The 18567-nt window shown below is 39.4% G+C and overlaps 1 protein-coding gene across 7 annotated transcripts in view; it reads left to right on the top strand.

Moving 5' to 3' along the window:
- ptprma (protein tyrosine phosphatase receptor type Ma) overlaps positions 1 to 18567 on the top strand; it is a 157271-nt gene that overhangs the window by 23898 nt on the left and 114806 nt on the right. For all 7 annotated transcript variants that reach the window (XM_046052200.1, XM_046052206.1, XM_046052203.1 and 4 more), the window contains exon 2: positions 14512 to 14634. In XM_046052200.1, coding sequence (XP_045908156.1) covers positions 14512 to 14634 — 123 coding nt within the window. The remainder of the gene's footprint in view (positions 1 to 14511; positions 14635 to 18567) is intronic.

Raw genomic sequence — 18567 nt, 5'->3', positions numbered from 1 at the left:
AAAATAAGAGGAAAAAAGAATAACAGCCGATATATCGGCTATCGGATTTTAAAATCCTCAAATATCGAAATCGGTATAGGACTGAAAAATCCCATATCGGTCAGGCTCTAGTAAAAGCATTTGCATTCATGTTGTTTTCCCAGTCATTAAGTGTTTTTCTTAAATCTGTTATAGTTATCCATATTTTATCCATCTGTCTGTCCAATCAATCTAGTATAGTAGATATCTAGTATCTACCTGTTTTGTGCTTCTTGTTATTAGCACTGAGGACGATACTTTGTGATTGCTGTTGATTACACAGTAGTGGTGAGACCCCCCCCCCCCCATCTCCCTCTGTTGTTTCTCCTTTCTCACGCTCTCTCACTAATCTCACATTGCCTAGAGGTACTTTTGTGTGTCTTGTGGTTTTGTTCAATCTGTTGATCTGTGCTGTGGTGGGATTCCATCAAAAGGGATCATTTCTTTCACTATTCTGGATAAGCAGCATTTGATGTAAACTTGACTGAACCTGGCATTGCAACCCTTCAAATAAAGAAGATGTGGCTAATTTCATATAAAATTAAACATTTCTGGCTGTTATGGCTTTTGCCATAAATGAGTCATTTAGACATTTTAATGGTTTCTTTGGTCCAAGTGTCATTAAATATTTTAATCAAATCTTATCTTTTAACAGGTCCTGTCTTTGCTTTTTCAAACTTCTCTTGGTCAAATTCATGACAGCCACAAGCCTGGCAGCGTTTGCATGCTGTCCCTGTTGATGTCTGTGACATTTCTGAAACCATGTCAAAATAACCTCAACATGGCAGTGAGTGCTGCATTGTTGGGGTGTGAAAGAAGGCTTTGGCAGCTCTCCTTGTTTTCTGATTGATTTAGTTCTTCTGGCCAATCCAATATAGGCCGAAAGGCCTGTGGGATGGTCAAGCAGAGCAGACAGCTCAAAGTGATGTTTGACTGGATGAGACGTTTTCCTCAAATGTACCAGTAATGTGAGTATCATGACCTTTGTGGTCATTCAGATGATGACACTTTTTAGAAGTACCTGAGGGATCGAATAGACAGATTGACAGATGTCACTGTTTTTATGAATGACTAGCCTCCAGGTACTGCAAGTAAAAAATTATCCCAACAACTTTTCAGTCTAACTATTTTACCATATTCACAATGTTCAAGTTTGTTGAGAAATTCCATTGCTATTTTGGAAAATAACACATCACTAAAGTGACATTTCCAGCCAAGACAATATAAAATGACTGGTAACTAACACATATTTTACTTTGCTACTTTAATTAAAGTCTGAAGTTGTTTTGACTGCGAAGATGTATTAAAGCTGGCTACTCAACTAGCATATATGGCAGTATGTAATTATGGATACTGAGTCCTACAGTGTATTTATTCACAGAGCCAGAGAGTGTTCATGACGTGTTGATCAAGAACGCCACATTAAAGTGAGGGAATGTAAATGTCACAGAAATGACTATTGCCATGCACTTACAAGGCTGATGCTGCTTTTATCACTTACAGACTTGCAAAAGTTCTCTTTTTCTGGTCTAATCCAAGAAAGATTTAGATAAGTGGCAGATCATTCAAAATGCAGGAACATGTACACCGACCAAGCTCAGAACAAGAAAGCACACATTATGGCTGTGTCCGAAACCCCCACTCATTCACTATCCCTACCCCCTATGTAGGGAGTTGTATGTCGTGGACTATATAGTGAGCTCACCCGCATAACGAACACAAAACTGTCGGACACTAATCTGGTCATTATTTCGGCGCCGTAAATTGCGTCGTTGCCATCGGACAATCTGTTGGTGGACTGTTTTTTCTATCAGCCCAATGCATGATAGTATATAGGGCTTGGTTAGTGACCATCTGTGTTCTGGGATACACTGAGTGGACTATAAAGGGTATAATTATTCTCACTATACATTCGGACAGCACTACAAAATGGCAAGCTCACTATATAGTCCACTAGAATATACTGAGTAGTGGGTGATTTTGGACACAGCCTATCAGCTGAGCTTTTGTTCAATGTACTTTTTAAAACAATATAAAGTTTATCTTTAAACTACATTATGTCATGTTAGCTTGCAGAAGTCTCATAACTACATAGACGTGGCATAGTTTTTGTTTGAGTTTCTGAAAAGAAGGGAAACAAAAAGAATATAATGTATCAGAATATCTGATTTTAAAATCCTTAAATATCAAAATTGATATCTGTCTTAAAAAGGTCATATTATGCTTTTAGGCTTTTTCCATTTCATTTATTGTGTTATCTAGTTTTTGAGCATGTAACAGATTTGCACAATAAAAAAGCCCAAAGTCCACCCCAAAGGAGTTACCATATCACAAAAAAACACTGCCTCTGAACTGCCTATCCAGCCTTTATTTCTGTAACCTATCTGCATCACTTTGTAACATGCGTCATAATGCTCGCCTAGCGGCTAGTGTGGCACGCCCTGAAAAAACACTGGTGGAGAAACACACTGAGCTGCAGCCCACATGCAGTGACAAGCAGTCCGCCCGCTGCCTCCCCCCCTTGCTCCAGTCTAGGTTGTGAAGCTGATAAGGGAACATGTACAGCCAAACTGAAGCTGTGGTTATCTTATTAATTTCAGTCATTTTGTTGTTACAGTCATGAGTAGATATGCACAGTGGTTGTAGATTGACCTGGTTGTGCAGGTACATATTTTTACAGAAAGTAATTAGCTGTTTGGAAAAAATGTACATTATTAATTCCCAAAGCCCACGGTGACATCTTTGAATGTCTTGTTTTGTCTGACCAACAGCCTAAGAACCAAAGACATGATAGGAATAAGAGATAGCAGGGAATCATCACATTTGAGAAGCTGGAACCAGAGAATATTTGACTTTTTTTTCTTAAAAATTAACCTAAACATTTATCATAAATTAATGTAATTCTGTTGACTGATTCATGAATTAACTGCCTTACTTCTGCTCTAATACTAATGTAGAAGAGACGACAATAAGTATCCATATTGATGATTATTTTACTTAATTTTATTGCTGCCATTTTTCAGCTTCTTTATTGTTACACTAAACCAATCAGATGATTTTGCTTCAATCTGCTTTGCTCTATTTCTTGGACCGGCCTTGCGCTCACATTGGCCCTCCTACATTGTAAATTCCTTCTTCTGTCCAGCTAGAATGTGCTTGCACTATGACTTTATACGGACATTTGTCACACTGTTAATGAAAAAACCTGCAGTGTTACGAGAGATCAGAGAGGTGCTGTGCTATAGAGGTTTGTGTGCTCTTGACTAATATATGCAATAATTCACCTGGACGGTACAGTGGCTAGATATTCTACTGCAGGAGACACGACAGAGGGCGGCCAAGAATCGAGGGCCAGAGTCTCCCAAAGGAACACCCTGCAGGAGCTGGAGAACCATCTAAAACCGTAAACGTTTCTCTACTCTCTGTGATGTGTTAGGTTTTGATAGGCCACTTAAATCCGAAACTAGGTCACAAGCCCTCATATAATAATTGGATTTAAAAATTAATATTATTAATGAGACTCTGGGAATTCCTTTGTTTCTTTGACTTATTCATACCACTTCAATGTCTGAACTGATAAAAAACCATCAGAAAAGTCTAATTTGTCTCATGGTATTCTGTCACTCATTGCACAGAGGTGACCTGTACATGCATTATCATATTAAAAATGGGTTAGCTGCACAGAGTCATAAAAATGTTTTTTTAAATCTGAATGAAGCTATTCAACAGTATTCCTTGAAACGGTTACTGTATTGTCAGTAATTTATGTATTCTTAAAATGGACATGAATAGGACGAAAAATCAGTGTGAACTAGTAGTAATATACATTATTTTGGATAAAGTGATTGGTGAAAGCTATTGCGGCTTGTGGACAAAACAGTTTTCATCCTGGTTGCATCTGTTAACCAGTGGCTTATTTCTCAATCATAGATTAGAAATAGGGATACACCATCCAAAATGCTAGATCTATATTAATGCAGATTTTTACCTCATGAAAGAACAACATTTTGGGAAATAAGCTTGTTTTTTTTTTGCCAAGAGTTCAGATATATGAGAAGATTGATAACACTCAAGTCTGTATGGTAAATGTGAAATTGGAGCCAGCAGTCGGTTAGCTTACTGTACATTAGCATAAAGACTGGAAACAGGGCAAAGAGCCAGCCAGGTTCTGTCTGAAGGTAACAAAATCTTCCTACCAGCACCTCCAAAGCTCACTAATTAACATGTTCTGTCTCGTTTGTTTAATCTGTACAAAACACACTGTGGGGCTGCCTGGCAACCAGCAGAGAAATACTGTAATGTGTTGGTGATCTTTAGAGGAGTTGGTATCTGGGCTTTGCTTTTTTGGATGTTTTCCCCCTGTTTCCAGTCTTTATGCTAAGCTAAACTAACCAGCTGCGATCTTTAATTTCACGTTGAATGGACAGATATGAGAGCGGTATTCTCATCAACATTTTTAGCAACTCAGGTCGTCTCTCATGTGGACTATAGTGGCAGGAAGGTAGGAAAGCAACAAATAACAAATAAATTCAACCTGTAACAACATTGAGGATTTCAAAAGTATGTAGTCCTATCCCCAGTGGAAAATATGTATGCAGTACAAATAAAAATGAATAAATATATAATGCAATAGTGACAAAAATATGGCCCCTGGCAGGTATTAAGTGAAACATAAATTACTTAAACCATGGTAAAATATTCTTCAAGTAGGCACCTAATTTCGAATCGGTGCATCCCTAATTAAAAACAGACTGATGACCAATCAACTGTGATAGTGGGCAGCATTTTGACACAGTGGAAATGGACTGCAATGTCACATGAGATTCACGCTGACCAGTCTGCACACTCTCCTGTTGCCAAGCACAACAAGAGCTTGGCGCACACAGTATTTGAAAGGGGGGCTCGAATGCCTGATGTCTTCCACATTGGCTCCCCGTGACCCAGGAGGATTAAGCCTGGCCACAGGGTTTTTCTTTCAGGTAGCTGATTTATAGAGCTTCAGCAGAGAAACAAAGGGTCTGAATGTGTTTGAAGTGTGCAGGTGAAGACCCTAAGACGGCATTTTGAAAAAGCCCCCCACTGGGATTGAAATCTCCTCAGCCCCACCTGTCGAGGCAAAGCTCAGATCCAAACAGGAGCCTTTCACCTGGGCTGGGATCCACCTTCCACCTGTGCATGGTCTGTCCACGTGTTGGTCAGACTTGCCAAGCTCGACATAGCTGTGTGGAGTGCAAATGCACTGCATATGTGATTGACAATACGTCAAGACACAAAAGCAAAGTAATGATAATTCATCAAGCTGATAATTCTGCCTGAATGCGCAAGCTTTGCCTTGTGGCCTAGATTTCCTCTCCTTCTCAAGAGGGATTGATTCAACCTTTTCTTTTATTCTTCTACATTTTCTAATTAGCTTTAGTGATTTCCTAATTCTTTGACATTCAACCTTGAATTATTCCCTCCTCCACACATAGAAACAAGCATTTGTTTCAGTTCTGGAAAACCAACAAAGCATGTTAATGTTCTTGTTTATTCCATGATCAAACACAATCATTGTCTCCTCTGGAGGGAAACCTCCCTTTGGGCTAATTTCTGGCATTGTTACTTGCATGTTTGACAAATTAGACTCTGGGAAACTCTGAGAGAACGGGGGGAAAGTCAGTGATACTGACATTAGTATTTCATTCCTTCTTTGTTACACTCGTCAGGCAGAATTCAAAGGTTTGTTGACTTAGCAGGTTTTTGGGAGGATTGAAGGGGTTCAGTCTGAAGGGTCATCCACTGTGGGCTGGGGATGTTGTTTTCTATTGGAGTGAGCCAGGGGTTTTTAGCATTGAGCACAGCCTGGGATCTTATTCCTTTTTCTCTTCCAGAGGGCTCCCTATCCAGGTGTGGATCTATTTTCTACCGGAAACCAGGGAGTTTTTGCTTCTTATACTGTCTTTCATCGATTGAAGCAGTGGCCTATCACACCTGGATCAAATGTGAAACTGGCGCTCTGGAGGAAGTTTTAATTTCCAGTCTCATAGCATTGAGCTACTACTGTGTTGTGAATGAGTGCAGAGGGTTAATTCCACCTTGAACCAGCTTTCATGAGTTGATTCTGCAGCACAGGATACACATCAACAACAGCAGGGCAGTCATACACAGTGGGATGTTTATTTGTTTTTTATTTAGTATTTAACTAGCAAAGTCTTAGCATTTTTCTCGGCTTTTCTCATCTTCCCCTCAGTGGAGTTTTAACTTGACACATGAACAGTGATTTTAATAAAGTGCCTTTTATGCTCAGTCACCATATCATTTCTGGGGGCATGTTGAACACAGGAAAATGGGAAGCCAAACAAGCCTATTTCACTCTGCCTTCAGAGTATCAACAGGCATTAAGCTAAATAGGAAACAGTCTGTATTTCTCTATCTCTTTCTCTCTCTCTCTGGAGGGCAGAGGCACTGAGACAGACTGTAGCTCTCTCTGTGGATAGAGAGAATAATGAGAATGCTGGGAACAATAGGAGGAGAAGCCATTGTTAACCAGACTTGTTGCTGTCAAGTCGGAGTCAGGATGTGTCTAAGCCACCTCAGTGCAAGCTAAACACCAAGCACGGCAGGTGGTTGTCCTAAGTCTTCAGAAATTGATTAAATCTGATCGGCACCTTTTAGGAGCTCTCCTGCTTTTCAGTGTAAATGAGCCTATGAACTCTATCATTTGACCTTAACCTACCCGAAAAGTTCTGGCAAGCTGTGATAATAATGTTCAGTCGTTATCACCAAAGGATAATTCTATGCAGTCAGACCTGAAGTCCTCATTTTTATTGCTTAGAGAAAAATGACAATAAGGATCTTCCATGTCTCTAAATTATATTCCATATTCATCTTAATTGGTGCCTGGCAGGTTATACAGAATGGAGATGGATTTGAAGTCATTTACTGGAAGTTCTTGACAGGAGCAGTGAAAGAGAACGTCAAGCCCTGTGCTGGCACACGCAGCTTGAAAATCATCTGTCAAAATTTAACATATCTAAGGAGAAGGCTGCCTGTCATCTTCGATGTACATCTAACCATGCACAAGGGTGGATTTGATCAGGAACTATGTTGTACTCCCGATGTAAAGCACATTCATCAAGTTGATATTTGGTTGACAAGAAAATGCCCCTGGAAAGGCAAAGAGGTTTTTATAATGAAATGGCTTTGAGCTACACATAGTGCCAATGTTTTTTTAAATGAATTTGTGCACAGTATTTTTAAATCAAAATATTAATAGCTTCATAGATCATCAGACATATTCCTGTTAGTTACAAATGCAATGTACTTTTTTTGTCCTGATTTTCTTCCGTCACACCAGATGTGATTTGTCGGTTTTGTTTTGCAAAACATTGCTGACAAGTGCGTGGCTCAGCCAGCCAGATCATCAGTGGAAATCTCCACTCCAACTTCTTTATTCCCCCTCAGATCAATGTGGTGAACAGCAAGACGTGATTGATAATGATATTGAGATTGATTGTCTAAATCCCATCCCACAGTTCAAAGTCCCCAACCAGATAGTATATATACATGAAATTCAGTGCAGAGATAGGCCTTGGCAGGAGCTGCCAATAGATAAGTGAAATAGGGCCAGAGTGAAAAGGCCTATCAGTCCCTAAGGGGCTTAGCTGCAGGATTCTGGAGCTCTAAACTGGTGGTGGTTGTGGGAGATAGTCGACATTGGTTTTAAATTACCCAAGATTGCCTTGTGGTTTCAGTCTGCGGGGACGCCAGCAGACAAGATGTTTGTTAAAACAAGTGCAGACAGTGAGGCAGATTGGGGCAAAGAGCAGACCTGCGATTTCCTAGCCAGACAGAGCAGGTTGGAAGGCTGGTAATTGCAGAATTGGCAGAGGGGCTAAGGAGGTCTTGCAGCAATGATATCTGCCACTGGGACTGACACAGTGGTGCTTCTGGAAAAGGGCTCAGTTTCCTCCCTGGGAGGATATTCTATCCAGTGCCATACAAGCTACAGTATACACCACACTAATGGTACTGTTGCTCATTTGCTTGCTTTGTAACATGGCATATGTAACACTCAAAATTACTGGGTAGAAAATGACCAATAATTATGTAGTAATAGTAATTAGGTAGTATTTAGGTAGTAATTATCAAGCAGGTGCCAACCATGTTAATGCAGTTTAAGTCCTGAGTTTATATTCTGCCTAGAAACTTTCCAGTCTTCTTTCTCTGCATTATGTCCTTTTTAACAAAAGTAAAAGCTACACAAAATAACATTAAATGAATTGTTCAATCTTTTTGGGAATGGGCTTACTTGTTTTTTTACTGAAAGTTAGATGAGTGACTTCCTGGAGTCTCTGCGGTTTACTGACAACCTCATCACTTCATCTGTCTAATAGTCTGATAGGTAACCCCCCGTAAAACTATGGAACTAACATGTTTAACTGGTTAGCTTTCGAGGTGCTGGTAGGTGGATTTTATACCTTTAGACACTGCTAGGCTAGCTGTTTCACTCCGTTTTCCGTTTTTATGCTAAGCTAAGCTAATGGACTGCTGGCTAAAGCTTCATATTGAACGGACAGATATAAGTGAATAAAGAATAAGAGTGGTATTCTAATTTAACTCTCGGCAGGAAAGCAAATAATTGTATTTCCCAAAATAAACAATTCATTTTTGAAAAAGAAACAAAATTGCTCACAAAGACAATGATGAGAAACAGCTGTTGTCAGCTCATCATTCCTGAATTTGATGCTAAATAACCACATATTTCTTTAAAACCTGAGTGATAACGATAGCCAGTTACTGACACTTTTTTATATGAAAATATCTAAATAAAAAAGACATGAGAAGTAAACTATCATCATTTGTAGTTTTCTCCCTAAACAATTTGACTGCAAAATTAGGAAAGCAGGAATTCACTAAAGTAAAATATTTTACAAATGTAATCTTGCAAACAAACAAAAATGCTAGGCAGTTACAACCTCACCAAGGAGCTGTACTTTGATCATGTTAAAAGAACACCTTATTTTTCATTTAATGCCTTACCACACGTAACATGTTCTTTTTCAGTATTCAACCCTCACAATCCTTCCCACACTCATTCACTGGCATTCAGAGAGGACTGTGTGTATAGCACTCAGTACTTCAGTACCAAACCTACACACACACACACACAGCTTTTAATGCTTAAAGTTTACTTTTGTTACAGGTGCAATAACAAAAGGTCTTTTAAGTCGGACTTGAAAATCTTTAGGAGAAATTGGCTCCAGCATTGAGGGGTTGAGGTATTGATTCTGGCCTCTGGCTCAGTCCAGGAAAAGATGGATAGATTTCTTTGAAATGCACTCTGCGTGAGAATATAAAGACTATTGTGTGTTTTCACTCAGGAATAAATTGTTTCATGACATATCTAGGGCCACCTTTTTAGCTTCAAGCTGCCTGCTTCTCTTGAAAGGGGAATGTTGACAGGGTGGAGCACATTCATCTGTAGTCCCAGACTACCCACACCTCATAGAAGCTTTTATTGAAAGTTAAATCTCCTTCAGAGAGTTGGCAGCCTCTCGTTGGGATATCTATTTCAACAGCTGTCGAGGCTGATTATATGGGGGTTGTGCCACACACTGGCAGCGATATAAACCTCCTACAGAGAGAAGGACTATTATGATGCTATTGATTGATGCGTTCATCTGCATTCATGTGTACAATCTCTTGACTCAGAGGCTGCTGTTTGTATTGATGACATACAACATGTGAATGGTGATACATCGTGTTTTTGATTTATGGCACTCACAATAGCAAAGTCACACATTTAAGAACACGTTATTTCGTTAGAACAAGATGCTTTAATGTTAACCTCAAGACAAAGCAGGTCTACGGCAGATCAATAACAAGTTGTAGGCGTCATTGGAGAGTTTCCTAATACTGAAGTCTGAAACCAATCACAGCAATGCAAATGGCTTTTTTGCTTTTTACACCCTGTTGCCCCGTCTTACGGTATTGTCAATGAAAAAGCATTGTGGGTTTGTTCCAGCCACTGTTTTTAGATACGTAGAGAATCAATAAGAAAACAAAGTTATCAAGAGACTATACAATGTAATTTGGTTTGTAATCACCACATTCTCATTTAGTATTGGATTTGTAAGTAATCTACTAAAAAAAGTCAATTTCTGCCATCACATACTGCTAAAAAGTCAGTTTACAGCTACAGGTTTAATTGCCGGTGACTGGTAGTAAAACATATTTGTAAAACAAGCAGTATATTGTCTTAACCGCTTATGTATTGCCTCTGTCTGAAAATGTGTGCAATCAGAACTGAATAGTTTAGTTAAAAAATTATTAAAATTATAAAAATTATTCAAGATAACCATTAATAGAAAAGATCTGTTAATGATGTCTTTGAAGACTGAAACCTCGCCCCTCTCATTTTCCTGATTTATCATTAAATACAGAGTTGACAAAAAAAATTAAACCTCTCAAAATTAAACAAGGAATGGGCTGTGTTCAGTGCATATTCTTTTTGATGGATTTTTTTCAACTCCTGTGTTTCAAATCCTCCCTCCACTCCCTTCACCCACTGACTCAGAATACATTTCGCTCCTGGCCAATGCCATCGATTTGAATATCAAACTCCGATAAAAGCCACCTCGTTGGGTTTGTTTGAGCACCACCATGCTGTGACAGGAAGGTGGGCGGCACAGGGCAAAGGATCTTGGAACTATTGAGTCAAAATATTGATGGAACAAAGCCAGTCACTGTGACGCTGCAGCCAAAGACTCATGTTAATGTTCTCCAACTTACATCTTGGCAACACAGACATTTGTGTTTGTTTATTAAGAAAAAGTTGACTGAGCACAGTACATGCTCTTTTTCCGCACCGCCTTCATACTTCTAGAGTTTCACACATTCACACCAGGGAGGTGGAGGACAAACACAGCTTCCTACAGTTGGCCAAAGAACAGCTCCAACTGAACCGTTGGGGGTTAAGAGCCTTGCTTAAGGGCATTTTTTGGGAATAAGCCACCTGTTACTGCTGCTTCCCATTTATCAACAATTAATATTACAGGTTGTAGAGGCTGTGTACTATGTTGGTATAGGTGGATCTATTGCTTAAAGGGATAGTTCGGGTTTTTTGAAGTGGGGCTGTATGAGGTACTTAACCATAGTCAGCGACTTACCTGCAGTAGATAGTTGTCAGCACGTTCTCAGTTTGGAGAAGCTGAGAGTTGTACTCACACCAAATTATGCAGCGCGTGTGCAGTTAACAGCTGTTAAAGAATGCTAATGAGCTTACTATTATAGCTCAGGGGGAAAAATGTATATGGTGGGAGAGATACATGGAGAGGTTATCATGGGAATGTAATTACAATGTGGCATCTATGTGTAAGAATCATTCTTTTACATTTACAAATGTGAACAAGTACAGATTCTGTGTATGTACATGTTTTTGAATATCAACATAGAGCTTTATACTGTACCTTTTCAAAATTGAGTTATAAAGGATTTAAAATGTAATCTTTAAGATTCCAGTCCTGGTTGATTTGGCGACACCTGTGGTTACTGGTGATAGGCCTAACAGTCAGTACAGTTTAATTCTGCAGGTCAGAGATTTCTGGGGGGAAGAAAATGAACTGTAGTCTTTTTTAATAAAGAAGTCAGGCAATAATTGGCCTTTTTCCATTATTCTGTGAGCAACTGTAATCAGATTTTAAGCTGCACATAGCATGAGTCTGCGAACAGCAGGGCACTGTCACAGTCAGAGTTGGTTACCTCGCTGAGAAGTTTGAGGTGTGCAGCCTGTCACCTGCAGCTCAATTTGACCGCTCCTCTTGTTCCATTACTCCCTGCAATATTTCAAACTGATCGCTGTAAAAAAAAAAAAAAGGAAAACAAAAGCTTAAAATGACTGTTGTCTTGTTAGCTGTCAGTGCTAATCTCACTGAAAGACACATTGCATTTCTTACTTCATAATAAAATTTGTGTTTTGCCAGTTAAATGCTTTTAATGTGAAGCTGCAGCAGTAGGAAATGTTTGGTTTGCATTGGCCGAAACTAAATACTTTTTACAGTTTATAATACTGCAGATATATAAATATACTGCAAAACTTCATCTATGCACCATAGTCTGAGTCATCATAAAACCTATATAAGTATTAGCATGAACATAAGTTTCAAAAGTAAAAAGTACTCATTATTCAGATTTGCCTATTTCTAATTTATATTATATTATTGGTTTATCATTATTGATGCATCAGTGTGTAAGGATTGCTTTAATGTTGCAATTGGGAAATGTGGGGCCACTTTCAACAATATGACATACTGCTGGGTGGTTTAATCTAAAAAAAATGCATTCTAATTTGATTGTACTGATATTGATTGTATTTTGTATTAATAATCAGAATCAGCAAAGTTGGCAGTAAAACTGTCAAGTGGAAAAATTCCATTGCATTGTCATTGATATTGATTTTACTAGTACAGTGCCCTTTCACAAGGGCCAATGTGACGCCTCCCTGCGCTTTTTGTTCTAAATGTGCGTTTCACATTGGTTTCAGCTACAGCAGTGGTTGACAATAAGTTTTTTTTGCAGCAGTTCTTTATTTCGAGTTGAATTGAGAGCTCTGTTCAGAGAGAACAGTTCCTGATGTATTCAAAATACAATCAGACAGACACAGAGATTCCTGTCTTTATTAGAGAGATAAGGGTGTTACATTGACAATTACAACGGGATTGTTGGATTGTTGCTGATCATAGGCCTTTGTCATAGCAGACATGTTGACATATGGTCATGGCAAAAGCAAGATTTTACAGATAACATTAACAATGCCTACATTCCATTAGTTTCCCAAACCATGACAGATATCATTTATTATTTACTCCTGTTCTTTTTTTAAGGGAATTAAATAGAAAATTCACTGTTGAGGAATGAAATTTCAGTTAAAGCTGAATTAAGCACTCTTTGACCGCTACACATACTCCTCTAACAACTCAGTGGGCTTTTTTTTGCATAACAACTTTTTTTGGCTAACATGTTAGCAAACAGCTAAGTTTCTTACTCATCTAGCTATAGCTTAAACAGAGCAACACTGACATAGCCTACATAGCTATCTCGTTGGAGTCTGAACTTGTCAGTTTCAAGAAAGTCTAAAATTATGGTTTGATGTGCTAACTCTTGAAAATAGTATCTGTCTCTCTGGATTGTTTTTAGCTTTGTTCACTGTCATTTGTTAGCTTCTCCCTGTTGCTTCAGGGAACCTAGCTGACACACAAGCACAGCAGTTAGATTCTTAGCCTAACAACTTGCTTTGGTGATGTGTTAGCTAATGTTCTAATGTAATGTTCTGGCCAAGCCCTCAACAATTCCTCAACCTTTTACCTCTGATACGTTGGCAATCACTCCCTTTTCTATGTCCACCCCCTCAAAAAACAGACAAACCAGCAAATATATCATTAGCAGTCTGCCCTATGGAACTGGATATTAATTATCCTGTGTTCTCCTCGTTTGGCCGCTCATTTGCACGTGTACTGTAAATGTCACCGGAGAGATAAATGAGAAAACAAAAACCCCAGCTCGTAGCCTCTGTGCAGCATAATGTCAGAGGCAGCTTGTAAGGGATGAGATATTGGTTTTGGCCTGGCATAGATTCTGGCTCAAAGGACATTTCAAGAGGCAATAAAATGTGTACGTCATCTGTGTTTAGGAATGTATTAGCAACGTGCAAGCAAACATTTTCAGATTGCACATTTGGATAAATTTCTGGCAAGATGCAGGAGAACATACTGTGATCTATTATCACCAAAGAACCAATGTAATCATGTATCTGTAGCATAATATCAATTCTTCTGTAAGTCATCTGCCTTCTCTGAAAGCGACCTCCTGCTGTGTAAAAACAACCTTTAATTTTTTACATTTTCTTTACTTATGAACTCCTGTCCAACTACATATTGTTCTGACATGCCTTTTTGTAGATTTATGAGTGGATTGAAAGGCACTTTGAGGGGAAAAAAGCTCAACTCTCACATTCTCTGCGTGGCCTTTAAGGTGCGAGGAATAAAGGGGTATTTGTATTAATCGATCACACGCCAAGACTGGTTGAAGCCTGGCCCTAATGGTTGCTTGCTGTCATTTTGCAAGCAGCTTGTAAAAAGGATTAGATTGGCTCTCTGGAGTAAGGGTGCATGAACAGCAAAGTTCTGTGGCCAGCAAGGAAAATAAATCAATTTATCCCTGATGGTGGTGCAGTTTTGGAACATAATGCCTAACGATGATGGAGTTTGGACACTTCATACTTGTCATTGTGAAATTGGACTGCCGTGTTGCTAATGATGGTAATGTATGTTGTGCCTCGCCTACTACAGTAATCCTTCACTCTGTCTCACTTAAATGCATCTCATTGTCTGGCATATTGCATTATGAATACCACTGGGGGAAAAAGAGGAGAATTTAATTTATATATTCATTCATTTGAGGAGCAAGTTAATGGAAAAACTGTATAACCATATAAATTTCTTCCTTTTGTCACAGGCGATTGTAACTTTGAGAAGCCACTGGCAGCATGTGGATACAGCCAAGGAAGAGACGATGACCTTGACTGGGAGCAGGCTAATACCAGAGAGAAGCCTTCATCAGATCCATGGATGCCCTCAGGTAAGGATGGTGACACTGGCCCGTGAAGAGGAGAAATGATGATTCCTTCCTCATACAGAGAACATGTCATTGCAGCGATCTGCACATTTGACACTTTCTGTTTTGTGTAAGAAGCTGTATTCTGCACAGAACACAAATTATTTTTACACAAAGAATTATCCTTTTCTAAAAATGAAGAACCCACTTGTTAAAAAGGTATTCAAGACAGTGAAGATAAACACAATACATAAAAAAAATTGACACTTCTAGATTAAAGATTTGACCCTCTTCATACAACACAATGGCTCCATTTAGGAGGAGCGTAAGCATATGCTATTCTATAGATGAGCCGTCCATGACATCCACCATGATTAAGAGTACCCTTGAAAATAGTAAATTCTGCCTGGCTCAAGTGGGCAAGCTATTTTCACAGTGATTACAAATTTTCCAAAACTAATTTAACAGAGCATTTAAACGACAAATTTTTATCTGTTTAGTTTTCACCACTAAGTTAAAATTTAGTCTGATTTAGGTGTTTGCATGAGCCATTTTTCTGTCTATAATTGGAACATACTATAAGGCTGCATGTAAACAACTTAGTGTTAGAGACTAATACATATTGATTACATCATAAGTTCATGTATAATAATGTGATCTTGTAAGCATGAACTTTAAAGAGAAAACAATGCGTCTTTTATCAATTTGATATTGATGCAACTTCTTTCCACATGAGGATCTCCTGCACAGGCTCTTTGGGACAGTCACATGAACTGAGACAAAAGTACTTGGATCCATTTTAATTAAAGAAGTCTTTTCGTCAGCCACATATTGAAATTCATTAAAATGCTTTCCCTGCATTTTGTGTCTGTCGCACACAATTTGTCTCTTTAATGTTCCATTGATCGCTTTTCATTTGATTTGAAATGCCGAGATATCACCGCCACTGAGCAGAAGGCACCTAAGGAATTAGACTAATGGAATGACGTTTTTTTGGTCTTATAGCAAAGGTAGCGTTGCAAACTAATGGATATTGTTTTCCTCCCCTATCTGACGCCTAATCTCACAAAGGCTGCATCACAGATAGATTGCACTGCCCCCCCAGTGACAGAGGGGGAATTAATTAGCAGGCCCTCACTAATTTTAAGCAGCCAGTGCCCAGACCTGTTTGTGTGTACATCAGGATGATGTGTGTTGAACCGCCCCAGAGAAATTACTTTCCATGGAGGGGGAAGACTTTTTCTTTCGTAATTGATTAATGTCTGGACACATGGAAGGTGGACAAAGGTTACAGCGAGATCTGGAAAAGCCTTGACCTACAAATTAACACCTCGCGCATGTTCTAAATTTAACATATCTGATTAAAATCCTGTGTCTGCTTCAGAGGTGTACTTGATTGTGCTTCCTAGTCTGAGTACACTTCAGATAGGCTTGTTTTCTACCCATGCATCTTGAATTGTGCGTAATTAACAGGTTGCGGCTCATTCTCCATTTCTCATTGTGAGCACTCAACCTGCCATGCGAAATTGTAATCTCTCCTCTTTGACCGCATTGAAAGAGATGTGAAATGTGGTGTGCTTGATGGCTGAAATTGTTTTAGGGCTACTGGAGAGGGGGTTGATGGGAAGAAATGCATTTAGGTGAAAGCCACACAGGCGGAAAAGCTATCTCACCTCTGATTGCTATCTCACTCTCAACCTGTACTTATGAGTCTTTACAAAATGACCTTCTCATACTCACAGAACAGATTGTTCTGAACAGAAAGCAGTACTACCTCAAACACTTATAAAAATTGGTTGTAGACAATATCTCTCCAAATAAGGGTGTTCTTAAAGCCATGTTTGATCAAAACCTCTCTGCCCTGGCTGAGTTTTCAGAGCAAATCAAATCCTTGAATTGCGGACGATTCTGCACCTTATGATTTACATCCAAAGCCAATGTTCAGTGTCAATGCAGGAAGTAGTTTGAGAGGTGGAAGGTAAGGCTATGGAGGTTTGGAGATTTTTTTTTGAGTTGGTGTTCTGTCATAGACCTGCAAATCACGTTCAACTATTTATTAACACCACAATCTTTCCCTAATTTTATCCAAATGTTCTAGTTATCTAATCCTAACCATATATCATAACATTTTAATTATTTTCAAACTAGTATTTGTAATTACTCATACATTACGTTACATTACTGTAACTGTCACTCACTTGCCAAGAGACAAAGTTGTCATGATTCATGATCATTAAAAAGAAAATGGCAAGTTAATAATGGAATTATATGTTTTTATTAAGGGTTAAAAACATTCAGACATGAAATCTGCACATTATTATCTGTTTGCAAAAACATGTATCAAAGGCTTGTGAAAGCAAAAAAGACATCCTGAATTAATGTATTCTGTCAGTGGGGTAAGTGTGGAGATACACTCATGAGAGGCCTTGTGCAGAATTTGACGTCAGCCCGCTGAGGACTCTCCTTCATCCTGCAAAGTTTATACTGCAACCAAAGACCAAACTGGCCCGAGTCCATCCCAGCATGTAAATAAAAGAGTACCAAAACGGAAAAGTGAAATGAAACGCAACAAGGAAAACAAGCCCTCTGGTCGCATGAAGAAGAGACAAGCAGTGCCTGAAACTCCCAGTTGTTTACGACGATCCGCTCCCTACCTAATTGCTACATCTGTAGGAGAGTAGTCTTGTTTATCCCTCCGCACAGCTCTGATTGCATGCTTTGGCTCCTTTAGGGTGGCTCAACCCAGTTTAAAGGCTCCTCATGTCTGCTTGGGCACTCCCCAGTGTGTTCCATCTCCCGAGCCAACTGGAGAAACCCCCGGCAGAACTGTCACTGTCAGTCCTGTTATTACCAGCAAGCCTCATCTGTCCTGGACAATGATAATAAATCCATCTCAGCCAAGACAACACTCGCCTTGGAGAATGGAGCTGGACACACTTCTGTAAGAGTCGGATGTTGGCTTGGATCACATATTATTTGAAGAGAAAATTACCACGCTTGAATCAAAGATGTTTGCATCATCTCTTAAAAAATGTATTTCTCTACTTTCCATCCTACTCTCTTTGTTATAAGTTATCCAACATGGTGCAGTTATCTGAGAGAAGAATGGGTGCAGCACAACTGTGCAAAGTTGTGCTGCGGGGGGTGTCCAGATGCCATTAAGACGGAAGCAGTTTTTGGTGAGCCCCAGCTGGTGCAGAGGCTGCCTCTTCTCTGATGGTGTCATGGATGTTGCCAGCAGTAGGCTGCTGCTCCCTGGCTCTCCCCTGAGACTCGTTCTGGGGAATAATGGCAAGAGGAGGAGGAGAAAGAAGGTCCTCTAACTGAGATTAATTAGGGTTTTTGTATTATACTAGGCACAATAGCAAATGCAGCTCCAGCTAAATGACTTATTGTTGTTTTCTTAATGTCTGCTCTAAATATGTTGCAGGAGAGAAATTGAATGTTTTTGTCTCTCCGTTGCACAGGGTCTTTGTTTTGATAGCACGCCCTTGGTCGACAATGACACCCAGACAATAGTGAAGGATTGGCAGAATGAGGTTCTTCATAGGGTAACGGTGATCTCTCATTCTGGTTCATTCTTGTCAGGTTCATAATGCGTTCATGCAAATGCAGCGCACTCTTGAACCCAGAAGGGTGCCTTTCTTAGAGTGTAGCTACTGCATATGGATAGGACTGATCATTTTAAAAGTCAAACTGTTCACCTTTTTGACCATTTCAATCAGGAGGTAATGAATAGGCAAAGCCTCCGCCTCACCTGGACAACCAGTGTTGTTTACTGCGAGGTATGTGCTGTTCAAATGAAATAGGAGAAGGATAGCCACTTAAAATAGGAGAGGAAAGAACACCCACTGACTGAAGGACGTCAGAAATTTAATCAGAATTTAAATTACATCAGCAAAAGAAGGGATTTGCTGTTGAGGAGGGAGCCCCCCCCCCCCCCCCCCCCCCCCCCCC

Source organism: Micropterus dolomieu, linkage group LG06, assembly GCF_021292245.1.
Source record: "Micropterus dolomieu isolate WLL.071019.BEF.003 ecotype Adirondacks linkage group LG06, ASM2129224v1, whole genome shotgun sequence".
Classification (NCBI taxonomy): Eukaryota; Metazoa; Chordata; class Actinopteri; order Centrarchiformes; family Centrarchidae; genus Micropterus; species Micropterus dolomieu.
The sequence above is the reverse complement of the archived record's forward strand: the minus strand, read 5'-3'. Positions and strand labels throughout refer to the sequence as shown.